Raw genomic sequence first — 16,806 nt, 5'->3', positions numbered from 1 at the left:
TTTTTTGGGGGGGGGGGGTTAGAATAGGTTTACCATAGTTGCCAGGGAGATCTGTATTGTACACATATTCAATAAATTTAAATAATGAAATCTTTTGTTTTCCTTGCAAATGGCATGTGGGGATATTCCTAGCTGAAACATGTTATTTTCTAGTTTCAAGTTGGCTACTTTGCTTTTTCACCGGTTGAATGTACACGCGAACTTGTTAGCATGCATACAGGGATATCAAGTTAGTGGTCCGTGCATTGTTCTGTAACAATGAGTTCCTTAGAGCTACAGGTTGTGGATCATCACCAATTCTCTCAGGTTAGTGAGTAAATGAAGCTAAACTAAACTTCTCTTCTCATCGACTTACAGTTTTTTCCTTTGGTGATTTGCAGTCGAAATGGTACCTGAGCTCCATGCCCATAGGAATTTCAACTTGGAAATCGCAAGCTAAATGAGAACAGTAGTTTTATAGCAATTCATACATGTGAAAAATAAGGTTTTATGTTGACGAGAAAAAGGTAATCCAAAATCTTCAAAAAAAAAACCATGACAAATTTTAAGCTTGTATCTGCTTGACCCATAAAACATCATGTTACAAAAGTTTTCAAATGGATTTGCATAAAATGCTGGTGAATTAGTTCAGGCACTTGATTCACAACACAGCTGACAGCACAAGACCGAGTCTCGCGAGTCACGACCATCGCTTTTGGCATAGTTTAGAGATAGTTAGATCCGGACCTCCGAACCCGTCCATTATAGCATTGGCTGTAGGGAACTCTGCTCTGGATGTGAAACTGCAGAAGAATTGACAATCAATGAATTGCTTCACATAAGAAGAGACATGAGTAGCACCACAGTTTACAAGGTTCAGAAGTAAGCCTTTACCTGCTCCGCAACACAACACGGGGCATGCCTATCTGCTCGGCTGCATCAAGTCCAGGTTGGCTTCCTGCGATAAGGACACAATTGCAGACAGGAACCTCAGCAATTTCTGCTCCTGCACGAAGTGCAACTACAATCTTCTCCAAGCTGAATACCAGGAATAACAAAGTAATTCAATCAAGGATGCGCGTGGAGAACGGAATTAAGAGCTTTCCAAACAGGTAAAGCAAAAGGTTAGATGACTTTAGAGTTGCCATTTTCCTTTCACTATGTCTGCCTCTGTTAGAAAACGAAATCTGAAGAGCAAAAAGAGAAGTAGAGGTCCGACCTTTCAGAAGAGGTGGTATCAATGTTAACACTCACTTTCAGCATGGATGCAACCTCCTTCGCTATTCTTTGTTTCTCAGCCAAAGCTGGCCACAAAGCAAGAATAAGACTTTTTAATAACCACCAGCCGGACCAAAACAAGCACTGTCATTTTTCGCCAAGCACAAGGACTGAAAATATATACCTGCTTTTCTTGCTTCCTTAGCTAGTTGTTCATCCAAAGAAGCCGACACTCCTTTGCCAAACACAAGTTGACCATATAAACTCTTTTCTACTTCCTCATTTCCAACAATTTTAATTTTCGTGAGTCGTTCATCACCAAGCTTTTCAACTATAGAGCTGTTATTTTGTTTTATAGTATGAACAGAAAAGGGAAACATTAGCACGCTTCCATGCATAAAAAGGACTACAAGGCATTAGATGAACTATCATGTGGCTTGTCATTGAAATTTGCTCTTAGTGCTGCTGTAAAATGAATCAGAACATGCTTAACCGACATGATATTAGAAGAGAAGAGGGAGGCAAATCAGAACGGAATTACATCTCTTATATAGCAGAAATATACACAGCATAACATTGGTGATCAGTAGAACATACCGAGCAATTTTATCCCCATTTTTGCTGTAAGATGTTAAGACGATCACAGGTATTCCTTTGTTACATGCATCATCAATAAACCTGTAAAAACACACCAGTAAAACAAGGGTTAGGGGATTGGTGCCGAGGAGGAAACATAACATTCAGAAATGAACAAACCCAAAGAATGGCAACATACTCCTCAGCTCCGGGTTGTAGAGGTAAACTTTTCAGCATGAGTCCCTCCAGTGCACTTTTCTGCCAATAACGAGAAATCCATCGGTTCACGCTATAAGCACGAGTTAAACACGACAGAAAGCAAAAGCTAAAACAATTATAAGAAAGATTGTGAGATTGTGTAGTAAAGAAAGAAGTCAAAGCTGTAATGACAGTATAACAGAAGAACTACATCCATGAAAAAGTTTATATTTTCTTTATTAAGATCCGACTCTATGATGTTTGGAGCACAGTTCATTTTGGTCGGGACAAATATCTAGACATGTTATCACTAAGGGTCCTCCAACTCCAAATACATGAAAAACCTTAGAAAAATCAAACATAATCATATGTGACTCGTGCCATACTCGCACCTTGGAGTAACATAGATTCAAGTTACCTTTTCTCGCAGGACACTTCTCACAAATGAGTCCTTCTCACTTGTAGGCAATGAAGTAGGCCAACCAATCTGCCAGATTAGAGCATACCATAAGCCACATGATCGATGCGACAACAGGAGAACACACAATGCTAACCTCTAAAATGATCTAAGGTTTTCAACAACAAGAACGTACTCGATTAAAGTATAGAACCAACATCTTTTCTTCATTATCAGCACTTCTCCTGGAAAGTAATCACAAATTACATTTCAAATAGATTCATAATTTCAATCAATAAAATAAACAAAAGGGGCAACCCTAGCTGAGATTTCACCTTACAAGATCCAAATATACAGGCTTAGTCCAGTTTGCACAGTCAAGACCGAGCTTTTGAAATGCTGGTAAGTATTAGGACAATAAACAGCAAATTAAGTAATAAACATATGATTAGCAGATAATCATGAAGCTTAATAACTGAAATATTAACTTTAGATCCTTTTTGCGCAATAGACATATGATCACTTCATCTGTCGCACCTAAATTGAAGGCCTGCCGATTACCAGCTTGATATGCATCCATAAGAACCCTGAAACAGTTATAAATCAAAAACATATATAAAAAATGTAACCAAAACGAGAGAATAAAAGAGAACTATAGTGAAACCAAAAACTAGCATTATAAATATGATTTACCCATCAACTTCGAGAAGAACAGCCAGTTCCTGAGATGGGTTTTGGTTTTGGCTACTAGAGGATGAGGTGAAAGCAGTAAAGCCATTGAATTGCAGTTTTTTTCCTTGGGAGTTAAAGTTTCTCGGGAAAGTAAAGGAAAACGAAGGAAGTGAACGGAGATTGCTATTCTGAGGTAGCAAACGATTGGTATTAATAGTTGGAGTTAAGGTGTTTTTTGAAAAGCCGAGACTGTAGAGGATTGAACAACAAGCGGTTTCCATGTCGGGAATTATGCCAAAGATTTTTTTTTTCCTCCAGAGAGAGGTGACTGGCAGCCAAAGAGTCCGTTTCTGGCTCACTCAATGTTGGGTTTTGTCAATGTAATTTACCATTACACCCTTGTTTCCCTCTTTTTCATTTTCCTTTGGGGTCCAGGCTAACCCGACCCATGAAATTTGATTAATTGGCGGGGCTGTTTTTTTTTACCGTCGGATCTCGATAAAAAAAATTAAAGATTTTCATTTATTTTATCTATCCGAACATTTAGTGATATTTCATTTATCTTAAATATATAATGAATTTTGAAGTAAAAATTTATCTCGATTCGATTTAAACAAATAAAATTTTCCAGTAAAATAAAATAATTAGTATATATATATAAGTATAATAATAATAATAATAATAATAATTCTTAATCAATTTTTTTACCATAAACCTAACCACATCCCAATCTCAATCCCAACTCTGTTTCCCCAAAATGTATTAAAATTTAAACTTCTTTTTTTTAAAGAAATTTGACGTCATATAATCAAATCAAATTAAAATGCATGAATTTAAGTTTTTACGTAAAAGCCTGTTAAGCCCTAAAATAAGGAAGTTAAAACTAGTGAACCTACAATAATATTCTTCAGGGGTGTGTTGGTCAATTTGAATTGTAGGGTGCAATGCGGTTCTGATTATTCCCTTGATATGCTCTGCTGGTGTCACCCATGAGATAATTAGAAGAACAAACACAACAATGCCCAAGAGGTAGCTTACGAATATTGTTGTTCTTTGTAATACCTGGGAATCTGTAGTATAGATTGATTGGTGTGTTAGGGATCAGATACATCTGATATGATACCAAAGATTAGATTGACGACTGTCGATATAGATATCTCACTAAAATAATATTATTTTGAACGTGATTTCAGGAGAGTTTTATCATATAACTATAATATGCGATTAAAGAAATATGTTATTAATTTTTTATTATATTTTTTAACAAAACCGGTAAAATATTATCTAAAAATATTTTTATTTTTATCTAAAATATTAATATTTTTTAAATTTCCGGCAAAGTGTTCAATAATAACAAAACCAATAGAAAAAATAATGTTTTAAATAACGTTTTATCGGATATATTAACAAAACCGATAAAACGCCCTATAATAATAAAACCGTTGAAAATAATAATATTTCCGATAATTTTTCACCGATTTTGTTAAAAAAATAATAACAAAATCAATAACGTATTTCCTTAGTCGTATATTAAGACTACCGCACGTGAGATTTTCCCGCTATTTTAATGCCTAAAACGGTTCAAAACAATCTCAGTTACACTTTAAATTAATATTGTATCTATAGATTATATTTTACACTTTGCTCATCTCATTCAAATTAAATACGAAAAATACACGAAAAGCGAAAGAGGCCTACAAAATTGACGTTAGCTTGTAGCTTCTAACTCATGCTTACTTCATTTGAAGTGCTAATCGGATATCTTTCCGAACTTCTTCCCGCCATCATCGAAGATATCCCCATTCTTCCTCTTCTTTGATAATCTAGCTGGATTTTGATACCCATTTTCTTCATTGGTGAATTGTGCAGCTGTTCGAACCCGTAACTCTTCTAGGCTCTCACCTTCTTTCGCTCTTTCTAGCACCTAAAATTTATAAATGGCAGTTATGTTGTTGTCGCTGAGACATGAATTTGAAAGGCTGTTAAAGACGGGGCATGACTTACCAGATGACGACCGTAAAGATGGGTGCTTGAAAGTGTTTGAAGAGCATTTTGAGCCTCTTGCTTAGTAACAAACTCCACAAGCGCAAACCCTCTATGGTTTCCAAACTTCATTGGTAACCTTAAGCTCTTGATCTGAACAGCTGGAAGGAAAACTCGGATCAAGCAGAGGAACATAAAACATTCAGTATCCAGAACAGTAATACCAAGTTCAGTTTTTTTAAAAAATCAACGTAAAGCTGGTTCAAATTCCTCGAGCTTCATCTCCCTAAGTTCTTTACCATGCAAGCTTCAAAAAGAAACTCCAAGCAATGTAGACTAGTATATACTCTAACCTCATGGTCTATATAGTTCAAAAATATTACAGCACTGGCCTATATAAAAAATATAATGGTGACAACTAGTGTTTGCTAAGGAATGGGGGAAGATGTAGTCCTTAATCCAATGTAAATTTATAAACTATCCTAAACTTACCATGTAGAGATTTACAAACAAAATTAAAAAAAATACCTGGCCGAATGGGCTAAATAACTGTCTTAGATCCTTTTCTGTGGCTTCGAAAGCTACATTTCTTACAAGTAACTTTGTTGAACTCTTATCCTTCTGAACATTTTTCACTGCTTGTTCTTTTTTGGCATGACAAAGTTGCAAGATAAGAGCATGCCCATCCAAAATAGTTCCTAAAAGAAAGAAAGGTATCAGAAAAGCGGTTGAAACTATGCTTTTTGAACCTGCTGATCTTGGTTGTAATTACCTGCAAGTCTCTGCAAACATTTGTTGCAGTCTCTACTGAATCGAACTCGATAAAACCATAACCCATTGAGACATGCTTTCCATTCTTCATGTGCTTTTTTACCTGCCAAAGAAAATGTCAAATCCACAAGGGTGGACAATATTTGACTGTGATTCAGACAACATCCAGAATACCCAAATGATTACCCTGATGCTCTTTAGTCTTCCTTCCTTTACAAGTTCAGTGAAATGATTCTTCATGCTCTCTTCGGTAGTCTTAAAATTAAGGTTCTTGACAAATAGGGATCGTGACTGCAATAGCAAAGTGACGATAAGTAATCAAAGCAAATAGTTTATCACATCAGAGAAAGAGAAGTGGCAAAAGGAAAGAAAAAGCTCATATCATATGCTGAACCTCAATTCTGTCAGGATCAATGTCTGCATCTGAGATTCCTTCCACATGTTGCTCTAGAATTGCTCTCTTAACATCATGTTCACCAACAGCTGCATCATTCTTTTTGTCACCCACAGAAGCTGAACTCTTATTAAGAACATTGTCAGGAGCCCACTCCAAGTATAAAGGAGCATCCCTATATTAACGGAAAACACCAAAGTCGGGTTCCATGAATACTAATTCCAGCTTACTTGAAAGGTTAAAAAATATAAGAGCCACTATAGTGCCTAACAAACATATATGAAGTCATCCAGAATGAACAGTTGAGGTTAAGAACCACCAAGTTTAAGCAAGTAGCTAAATACAGCTAAAATCAAATACATTAGCTTACTCCAGGAGATAGTTTGAAAATTAATAAGCCTCCAAAGAAAACTTTATTGTTCTGAAATGCAGTAAAGGGATTAAACTAATGTCTAAAAGAGGGGGAAATCTCACTTAAAACGTTTGTATCCTAAACCCTTAAATGCTGCTCGAGCTTCACCTGGTTCTAGGAAAACAACCTGAAATACCATGCACCAAAAATCATCAATAAAGAATAAAACAGTCACACCTTGCAACAGCATCATATCGCGAAATCAGTTCTTCACAATTTACATGTTTCCACACCAAAAATTTTACAAGAAAAAACAAAAAAACTCCCTTACCTCTCCAAATGTATAACCCTGAACCAAAAATCTATATAAAAAATATAATTTGAACATATATGCATACCAGGGCCAAAGTTTTTGTTGGAGGGAGAATGATCTTGTCTAAGCTCCCAAACTTTCCAAACATCTTAGCTAGTTCACCTTCTGATGAACCATATGGCAAGTTCTTTACTAACAGAACATGATTACTCCTTTTTCTGCCATCCATTTTACCAGCAGCAATCTCCTCCAAAGAAGAGTTATTTACTCCAGCATTTGTAAGGGCAGTTTTGGTTTCCGATATCACTTGAGTTTCCCCCAAAGCAATTCGCACAGCTAGATCATCTGCTTCTCGATCAAGTAACTCACTCTTACTCACACCATATTTCCTAGCAATGTTTTCAACAACCTATTAACACAAGAAAATTAAAGAGAGGTCAATGATACAATAACAATATAATTGAGACATAGGAGCACTTCAGTAAAGCATTGCCAAAGATGAAAGTAAGACTACTATAATCAGTGCCCTGATAAGAGAAAAAGAGATTGTTAGTTCAGTAAAACAATTTCATATCCCTTGGTAAGATTACAGTATAGTGCTGAAGTGTGTGAAAAGCAGTGCAAGACCAGTAAAGCTCTTTTACAAATAACAACATTTTCATGTCAATGGCAAAGTCTAGAACATCCTTTAAGTTCAGAAAACATAATGAAACCGTCAAGGATTTTTTTTTTGATAGGAATTGAAGGCCTCATTAAAAACCCCCTTCTTGATTGTATGAGCTTGTATAGAAGCTCATCAATCAGCGGAAGAGGGAAAAGAGTGCCTTAAAAATTTTATTAACCATAATAAAATACATAAAATACATCCAAGAGCATTTCCCAAAATAACCAGGAACAAACAACTACCCAAACAGGCCTACCAACCCTGTACAATTCTACAACGACCTGAACTTAGTCTGGCCTGTAACCGATCGGCCAGAAAACCAACACAAAACATTCCCACAAAATACTTGATGCAATCAACCAATCCCCTCCTTAGCTAACTTGTCAGCTTCCACATTGCAACTCCTAGGAATCAATCTCAAAACAATATCCTTAGCCGAAATATATGCCCCAATTTCCTCCACCATCGAACTGAAAAAAATTGGTGCAGAGTTTAGATTAGAAATCCAATCCGCTGCTGTTTTACAGTCGCTTTCTATAATTAATCTTCCCTTGTTAGCCCATGTCGAAGAGAAGAAAAACACAATCCCTTCCTTAATAGCTTTCAACTCTGCTAAAATAGGAGTTCCAGGCCCTACCGCTAAAGAGAAAGTGGCTAAGGTACTCGGGGTAGAATCTTTTAAAATCCCACCTATACCACCTTGCAACCTATCCCCTCTTACCGCCCCATCAACGTTTAGCTTGAACATATCTATAGGCGGTGGAGTCCAACAAATAGCCTTCTCATGGACATGATAGTACTGAGACTTATCTGCAAGCGTTGGATCCCCAACTAAATTGTCAGAGTTGATACTAACCAAAGGATATTTAGCAAGAAACCATTTTGCCAATCTAAATCTGGCGAAGAAGAACAAAGATGAAGTGTCGACCTTCCACTTTTCGAAAACAACCAAATTCCTAACCTTCCAAATTGACCATAAAACAACCCCTGGGATGAACTTCCAAATGCTAGAATCCTTCCTTAGGAACGACCAAGAACACAAAAGTGAAATGGGGTCTTGAGGAAGAGCAGTAGAAATATCCCATAACCTAAGGAATTTGGTCCATAACTCCCCTGCAACCACACAAGAGAAGAAAAGGTGTTCAACAGATTCTTCACGCAATTGACACAGTGGACAAAGACCGTCTTCCAAAGGAATACCTCTCTTCTTCAACTCCTCTCTAACTGCCACTTTACCATGACAAAGCTGCCAAAGGAACGTTTCCACCCTAAGAGGAGCCAAACCAGCCCAAACCCACTTATTCCACTCGAACGAACCTTCTAAACTGCTATAAAAAGACCTCCTACATGACTTGACCGAAAACAGGCCATCACCTTTCCCCGGCCACCCAAGAAAATCATCCACTGAATCCGACAAAGATACATTTTCAATCAAGGACATTAATGCAATCCACTGATCCAGTTCCCAGTCGAGTAAATATCTTCTTAACTGGATGTTCCACGCCCAAACATTCTGCACGAAACCACCAAACTCAGCTACTGTCCCCAACTTATTAACCGATAAAGCAAAAATTCTTGGAAATTGTGATTTTAAGGTTGAGTCGTTGATCCACACATCATGCCAAAAAACAATTGATCTGCCATTGCCTATGTGAATCTTTGAATTAGCTCTCAAACATTCCCCAACCTCATCGTTTTTGACATAATTATTTAAAATTGCTCTCCAAATCCAAGAATCGTGAGGAGAAGCAACCTTCATTATTGAAAGAGACAGATTACTAACGTTGCTCTTGCAGCAAATCATCTTTTTCCACTGACTGTTTTTATCATTTGCAAATTTCCATACCCATTTCCCAAGCAAAACTCTATTAATCAACCTCAGATCTAAAATTCCCAACCCTCCTTCAAACGGTTGACAGACAGTTTTCCAGTTCACCCAGTGAACCTTTTTCTTCGCTGTAACATCACCCCAAATAAAATTCGCCATTAAAGAGTTCAATTTCTGCATGACCTTCACAGGAATTTTAAAAATTGATAGATAAAATATCGGCAAGCTGGACAACACAGACTTAACCAGCACTAATATCCCTGCCATCGACAAAGAATGAGATTTCCAGCCTGTTAATCTTTTGTAAAAATTCTGAACCACCGGTTCCCACATACCCACTGAATTCTTCTTTGAACCAAGCGGCAAACCAAGATAAGTCATAGGAAAAGATCCCACTCCACAACCCGCCATCCTAGCCCATTCTAATAATCTAACCTCATCCACATTGATGCCATACAGATTACTTTTGGACAGATTTAAGTGTAGCCCTGACATCACACTGAAAATCCTCAAAACTCTCTTAATATTAAGGATATGAGTAGGAGAGTCTTTGCAGAATAATATAAGATCATCTGCAAACTGAAGGTGAGTCAGATGGAAAGAATTATCGCACCTGCCAATACTGAACCCTTCAAAAAGACCCAGATCAGCAGCCTTGTTCAGCATTAGATTTAAAAGTTCCCCAACTATATTAAACAATAAAGGGGACAAACTGCAGCCCTGTCTCAAACCTTTAGTAATATGAAATTCCTCAGTTGGAGACCCATTCACTAATACCGAGATTGAGGCTGAAGAAACACAACACTCCATCCATGAAATCCATTTTTCACCAAAACCCATACCCCTCAGAAGTTTGAAGAGAATTGGCCATTCAACAGAATCATAGGCCCTGCAAAAATCAACTTTGAAAATAACTCCAAATCTCCCCTGTTTCCTCCAATAATCAATGCCTTCATTAGCCAAAAGAGCACAGTCAAGCAATTGCCTACCCGGAATGAAGGCAAACTGCGAGGGACTAATTAAATATTTAATAACAGCAGCAAGCCGTTTCGACAGCACCTTAGAAATAATTTTGTATAAGCTGCCGACAAGGCTTATAGGTTTGAAATCTTCAACTTCCTCAGGATTGAGTTTCTTTGGGACTAACGTAATAAAGGAGTGATTAACCCCATGTTCCCATTCCCTCCCACTATGGAAATCACGGACAAATTTCATAATTTTATCCTTCAAGATATTCCAAATTTTTTAAAGAAACCCATAGTATACCCATCCGGACCGGGTGCCTTGGCGCTATCCGAAAAAAAGATCGCATCCCGCACTTCCTGTTCCGAGAAATCAACCTCAAGACCCTCTTTTTGCTCGAAAGACAATTTAGCAAAATTCAAGTTGATATCACCCACCTCTAAAGTAGACTTAGCATTGTAATTTACTTTGAAAAAATCCTTAATAGCAGTTCTAATCTGATTTGGATCAGCAATTAACACACCATCCACTTTCAAGGCCGAAATTGCGTTAACTCTATTTCTATTAGTAGCGCATAAATGGAAGAACCTCGTATTCCTGTCCCCATCCTTAATCCACTTCATTCTAGACTTCTGCAGCCAAATACTCTCCTCCTTCCTATGCAAAATCCACAGTTCATACCTCATCAGCAAAAGTTGATCCCTATCACGTGGAGAAAGCCCCCCACCTTGAGACTTCAACTCCAATGCATTAATCCTAACTTCCAAGGCTGAAATTTGATCAGAAATCCCCAAACGATTTTTGTTGGACCACTGTTTAATCACATTTTTAGTACCTTGCAGGATGCTAAACAGACCCCTTCGACCATTAGACAAGTTAACAAAATTCTGGACCACCCCATCAAACCCTTCTTCCTCTAAAAGGTAATTAAAAAACCGAAAGGGTTTAGGGCCCCAATTCTCAACATCTTCTTCTAGTAGCACTGGATTATGATCCGATAAAGACTATTCCATATAACATACTGTATCAGGGCATTGAAAAGACTATTCCATGCTCTTGTATCCCCACTAGCTTCAGATGCCTTCCTTTCGTCCTCCCTCTTTTGCTTGAAACTTTTTGAACCTTGGTTAGCTGAATCATCGATCCTAAGAGAAATAAATATTGGATAAATGACCATAATATATGGGAAGCAATGCTAATTTGAAGCCTAAAAGACTATAGTGATTGATTTTTACTGATAATGCTTACTTGTCTGCTGGTTTTTTTAGTTTTGCTGCCAGCACATGCAATAATCTTCCCTGAAAAATTGATTTGTCCACTTCTTCTAAAGCCCTGCAAAAATAAATCAGGTATGGTATATCATATTCCAAAGCATTAATACATCCCAAAAATATGTAAAAACATTAAAGGCTGAACAACCAGATTTGCTTTTATATTAGCGAAATCAGAAAACAAGAGTAAAGATAATAGGTTAAGAATGAACGGGCCAAGAGGATCAGCATTCATTTAACCTTGGACCCAGAAGTTCTACTATACAATGTATGGTAAGCCTTAGAATTTATGTGCACAGTTAAACAAGCATTCGTCTTATGTAAGCCTTAATCCAATATGTGGAACCAGAAATTTATAGGACTTAGCAGAAGAACGTGAATAAGTACTTCTCCTACATTCAATTATGAGCTTTAGGCGTGTATGTCTTAACAAGCCTTCACATCAATCTCCGCCAAATTTTAAAGTGCCAAAACCACCACTAAAACAAGTTAATATAATACCTGACTGCACATTCTGGAACCTCGTAAAGAATGTATGCAATTCCCTTGGATCGCTTAGTGTCTTTATCAATGACAAGATGGACTTGTGAGAGATCACCAAATTTGCTAAAGAGTTCCGTCAACTCATCTTCACTGTCATATGATAATCAAGAGATGGATATATTACTAAGAAATGCCCTTAATAACAATTAAAAAAAGATAAACCAAGAAAGTCTGTGTACAAAAACATACGTTGCAGTATATGGCAAGTTACGAACAAAAAGTCGACCATTCTCAAGGACTTCATCTCTATCATCTTTCCCACCTGAAGATGGGTTGCCTGGATCAAGGATTTCACCATCAAGATCTTTGGATGAACCTTCTTGAATCCGATCCTGGATAACATAGTTCGAATTTTGTTTTCCATTTTGATCACCGTCATCACTTTCTGAATCTGACCAATCTTTCTTCACTCTACTCTTGAAATAATCCATATGCGAAATGACCTCATTATGAGCAACATTGTCTGAAGCTTTGGTTTCATTTTCATCCAATGCAATGTCGGTTTCATCTGATTCAACATTTACCGAAGCCGATGTCTTTCTGCTTTCCTTCTCAGCTACACCTTTTTTCTCAGTAGCTTTGCTATTCTGATTTACCGGGGTGTCGAGTACAATGTCATTTGCCCACATTTTTTACTTAACCCTCGGCTGTATAAGCTGAAGGAACTCCTGAAGTTGTGGGTCATCATTGTCACCGTTTTCAAGATCCTTTTTCCCAGAAATTTTAGTCCCAGCTTTGTTTTTCCCAATTTCAGCCAAATTATCTTGTTCCTTTGTAGAATACCGACTCCATGGACGAGGAGTATTCGGGTCCCCTACTTTGCGCGCAATCTGAAAGAAAGCAAAATAAGATTAGTTTCTTCTTATACATTTCAGAATCAACTCAATTTGCAAAAATTATACCATCTTTTGTTTTATATAGCTACATACAACAACATCAATTAATTATGGAAAACAATTCCCAGTTTTTGAGAAAATCGCCTCAGTGACCAAAAATGCCTTATAATATACGATTTTAACCAACTTTTTTTTGATTTGCCAAAATGACCAACAAAATCGCAACGCGATTTAGAAAAGCGCAACGTTGAAAAGAAGATCGCAACGCGATCTTCCAAGAATCGCAATGCGATTCATAAAATCGCAACGCGATTCATAAAATCGCAACGCGATTCATAAAATCGCAACGCGATTCAGAAAATCGCAACGCGATCTTCCAAGAATCGCAACGCGATTAAGAAAATCGCAACGCGATTCCAAGAATCGCAACGCGATTCAGAAAATCGCAACGCGATTCCAAGAATCGCAACGCGATCTTCCAAGAATCGCAACGCGATTAAGAAAATCGCAACGCGATCTTCCAAGAATCGCAACGCGATTAAGAAAATCGCAACGCGATCTTCCAAGAATCGCAACGCGATTCAGAAAATGAGTAAATTCTTTCAAAAGTTATTGCATTTGTTTCTTTCTTAAGAATTTTCTCTAAAAAGATAGTATCCGCGCGGACGTGTCGAAGACACGTATTACCACGACCACGACCACGACCACGACCACGACCACGACCACGACCACGACCACGACCACGACCACGACCACGACCACGACCACGACCACGACCACGACCACGACCACGACCACGACCACGACCACGACCACGACCACGACCACGACCACGACCACGACCACGACCACGACCACGACCACGACCACGACCACGACCACGACCACGACCACGACCACGACCACGACCACGACCACGACCACGACCACGACCACGACCACGACCACGACCACGACCACGACCACGACCACGACCACGACCACGACCACGACCACGACCACGACCACGACCACGACCACGACCACGACCACGACCACGACCACGACCACGACCACGACCCGACCCGAGACGAGACGGCGGCGGCGGCGGCGCGCGAGAGTCCCCCTTGTTCTCTTTCACTCAACAAGGAAATGGGAAATCCAAGCCTTAAATACACTTCCCAATAGTGTTTCCAATACTATGTGGGATTGAGCATTACTCAACACTTCAAAGAAAATATAGCAATTTTTGTAGCATGTTTCCCGCTTAATCCATATTTAAAAATATTAAAACATTTTATCATATTAAAACTATATGTATAAGTTTGAATTGAAATGTAGATATCTACAACTCTTTTAATTCTCTTGATAAAATGTTTTAATATTTTTAGATATGGATTAAGTGGGAAAATACTACAAAAATTGCTATATTTTCTTTGAAGTGTTGAGTAATGCTCAATCCCACATAGTATTGGAAACACTATTGGGAAGTGTATTTAAGGCTTGGATTTCCCATTTCCTTGTTGAGTGAAAGAGAACAAGGGGGACTCTCGCGCGCCGCCGCCGCCGCCGTCTCGGGTCGGGTCGGGTCGTGGTCGTGGTCGTGGTCGTGGTCGTGGTCGTGGTCGTGGTCGTGGTCGTGGTCGTGGTCGTGGTCGTGGTCGTGGTCGTGGTCGTGGTCGTGGTCGTGGTCGTGGTCGTGGTAATACGTGTCTTCGACACGTCCGCGCGGATACTATCTTTTTAGAGAAAATTCTTAAGAAAGAAACAAATGCAACAACTTTTGAAAGAATTTACTCATTTTCTTAATCGCGTTGCGATTCTTGGAAGATCGCGTTGCGATTTTCTTAATCGCGTTGCGATTCTTGGAATCGCGTTGCGATTTTCTGAATCGCGTTGCGATTCTTGGAATCGCGTTGCGATTCTTGGAATCGCGTTGCGATTTTCTGAATCGCGTTGCGATTCTTGGAAGATCGCGTTGCGATTTTCTGAATCGCGTTGCGATTCTTGGAAGATCGCGTTGCGATTTTCTGAATCGCGTTGCGATTTTCTGAATCGCGTTGCGATTCTTGGAAGATCGCGTTGCGATTTTATGAATCGCATTGCGATTCTTGGAAGATCGTGTTGCGATCTTCTTTTCAACGTTGCGCTTTTCTAAATCGCGTTGCGGTTTTGATATCGCGTTGCGATTTTGTTGGTCATTTTGGCAAATCAAAAAAAAGTTGGTTAAAATCGTATATTATAAGGCATTTTTGGTCAATGAGGCGATTTTCTCTTAAAAAAAGGGGCAGACCTCGCATATGATTCTAGAAGTATCAATGTAAGACTTGTTAAAGTACTTGATAGCTTCCGCAGCTTCTTGTTCCGTACGGTACCCGATAAATGCAAATTGTCTGCTCTTTCCATCGCTGATTAAAATATAAATTCATTAAGAAACAATGAACTATAACTTTAAAATATATATATATTTAGAAAAAAGAGGAAGTTAATAGGTACGTTGTGCGCATTAGCTTGGCGTCGGTAACTTCTCCTCTCTGAGAAAAGAAATCTCTTAAACGCTCTTCGGCCACATGCTTTGGTAGATTTTTCACACATACTCTAGACCTGTAGAAACAATCAAAAGAAGAAAAAAAACATAAAATTGTGAATACACTTCGGTGATTCAGCTGGAAAAGGAAAGAAAAATAAATGGAAAAACTTACATAATTTCCGAGGGAAGTTCAGGGGAAGAAGGGTTGGTTCGATCAGTACCAAGACAAAACCTTGGCTCGTTTGAAGTTTGAATCGGGTCAATTAGGGGTCGATGCAAAGCCCATAACCTTGGCTATTTGTAGAATGAGTTTGGATAAAAATATTAATTTTTAGGGTTCCATAAAGCCCGTAATCATATTTTGTTTTATTGTGAAATAATTTAAGCACATTTAAATAATATTTAAATAAATATAATTATAAAATAATTTTTTTTGTGATAATTTTAAAACAAAAATTTTCACGGTTAGTTAAGGGTACTTACGGTTGTGGGTCGGTTAATTATATTGTTTAACTTAAATAATTCGATTAATTATTATAATGATTATTAAATTTTATTAATCATGATTTAATCTTTACAAAACAATTAACATAATTTCTATATTTAAATGAATATAATAATTTTTTTCATTTTCGTTACTTAGTTTAATAAATGAATATCATACAAACGATTCATGAATAATTAAATTAATAAATAATCAGACGTTATGTTTATTTAAACTCATATCTATAATATATTATCAAATAAAATAGGATAAATTATACTTTCATTGTCACTCAATTTTGACAATATTTCTGTTCTGGTGATTAAATTTTAAAAAATTTCAAGTTGATCACTTATTTTTTGAATTACTTCGTTATTAATTGTTCGGACGTTAAATTAAAAACAACGTATCGATGTAGACTATTTTTTGCTTCCACGAAACCCACCTCATTTAAAAAAAACCCATTTTATCATCTTCCTCAACAACTTAAAAATTATTAAAGTTTCATCTGTATTTCACGTTGTCGTTAACATTGTCATTCTTCAAAGTCTCTTCAACCACTCTACGTACTCACAAATTAGTATTATCGTCCTCACCACTTTATCATTTAAATTTTTTTAAGCTCTCTTTAAAACTCACATAACTTTAATCCGAAATTCAAATGAAAACAATTTTGATACTCCATATAATTCCTATTATCTGATCATTGTGAAATCATTATATATTATTTGTATATTCTTTCTTTATTTTTGTACCGTTAATTTGAAGGAAGATACTCTAATATCAATAAAATAAAATAGAATGAAAAAAAAAGTTAAAATTAAAAGAAAGAAAGATTTTAAGAGTATTTATAAA

At 37.4% G+C, this 16,806-nt stretch overlaps 1 protein-coding gene and 1 pseudogene across 1 annotated transcript; both read right to left on the bottom strand.

The window, feature by feature from the left end:
- Positions 1 to 517: 517 nt before the first annotated feature.
- Positions 518 to 3,409, bottom strand: LOC120205953 (CBBY-like protein). The gene is made up of 11 exons (XM_039205700.1): positions 3,062 to 3,409; positions 2,906 to 2,955; positions 2,704 to 2,767; positions 2,565 to 2,613; positions 2,390 to 2,458; positions 1,973 to 2,031; positions 1,795 to 1,875; positions 1,382 to 1,536; positions 1,199 to 1,283; positions 874 to 1,017; positions 518 to 782 (listed from the first exon to the last, which is right to left on the bottom strand). Exons 1-11 carry the CDS (start codon positions 3,319 to 3,321, stop codon positions 680 to 682), a joined length of 1,119 nt encoding a protein of 372 aa, XP_039061631.1. The 5' UTR covers positions 3,322 to 3,409; the 3' UTR covers positions 518 to 679.
- Positions 3,410 to 4,668: 1,259 nt separating this feature from the next.
- Positions 4,669 to 15,720, bottom strand: LOC120205949 (annotated as a pseudogene).
- Between the last annotated feature and the right edge of the window lie 1,086 nt (positions 15,721 to 16,806).

This window comes from Hibiscus syriacus, unplaced genomic scaffold, assembly GCF_006381635.1.
Source record: "Hibiscus syriacus cultivar Baekdansim isolate YM2019G1 unplaced genomic scaffold, ASM638163v2 tig00013285_pilon, whole genome shotgun sequence".
Classification (NCBI taxonomy): Eukaryota; Viridiplantae; Streptophyta; class Magnoliopsida; order Malvales; family Malvaceae; genus Hibiscus; species Hibiscus syriacus.
Note: the sequence above shows the minus strand (reverse complement) of the source record. Positions and strands in the feature narration are given on the sequence as shown.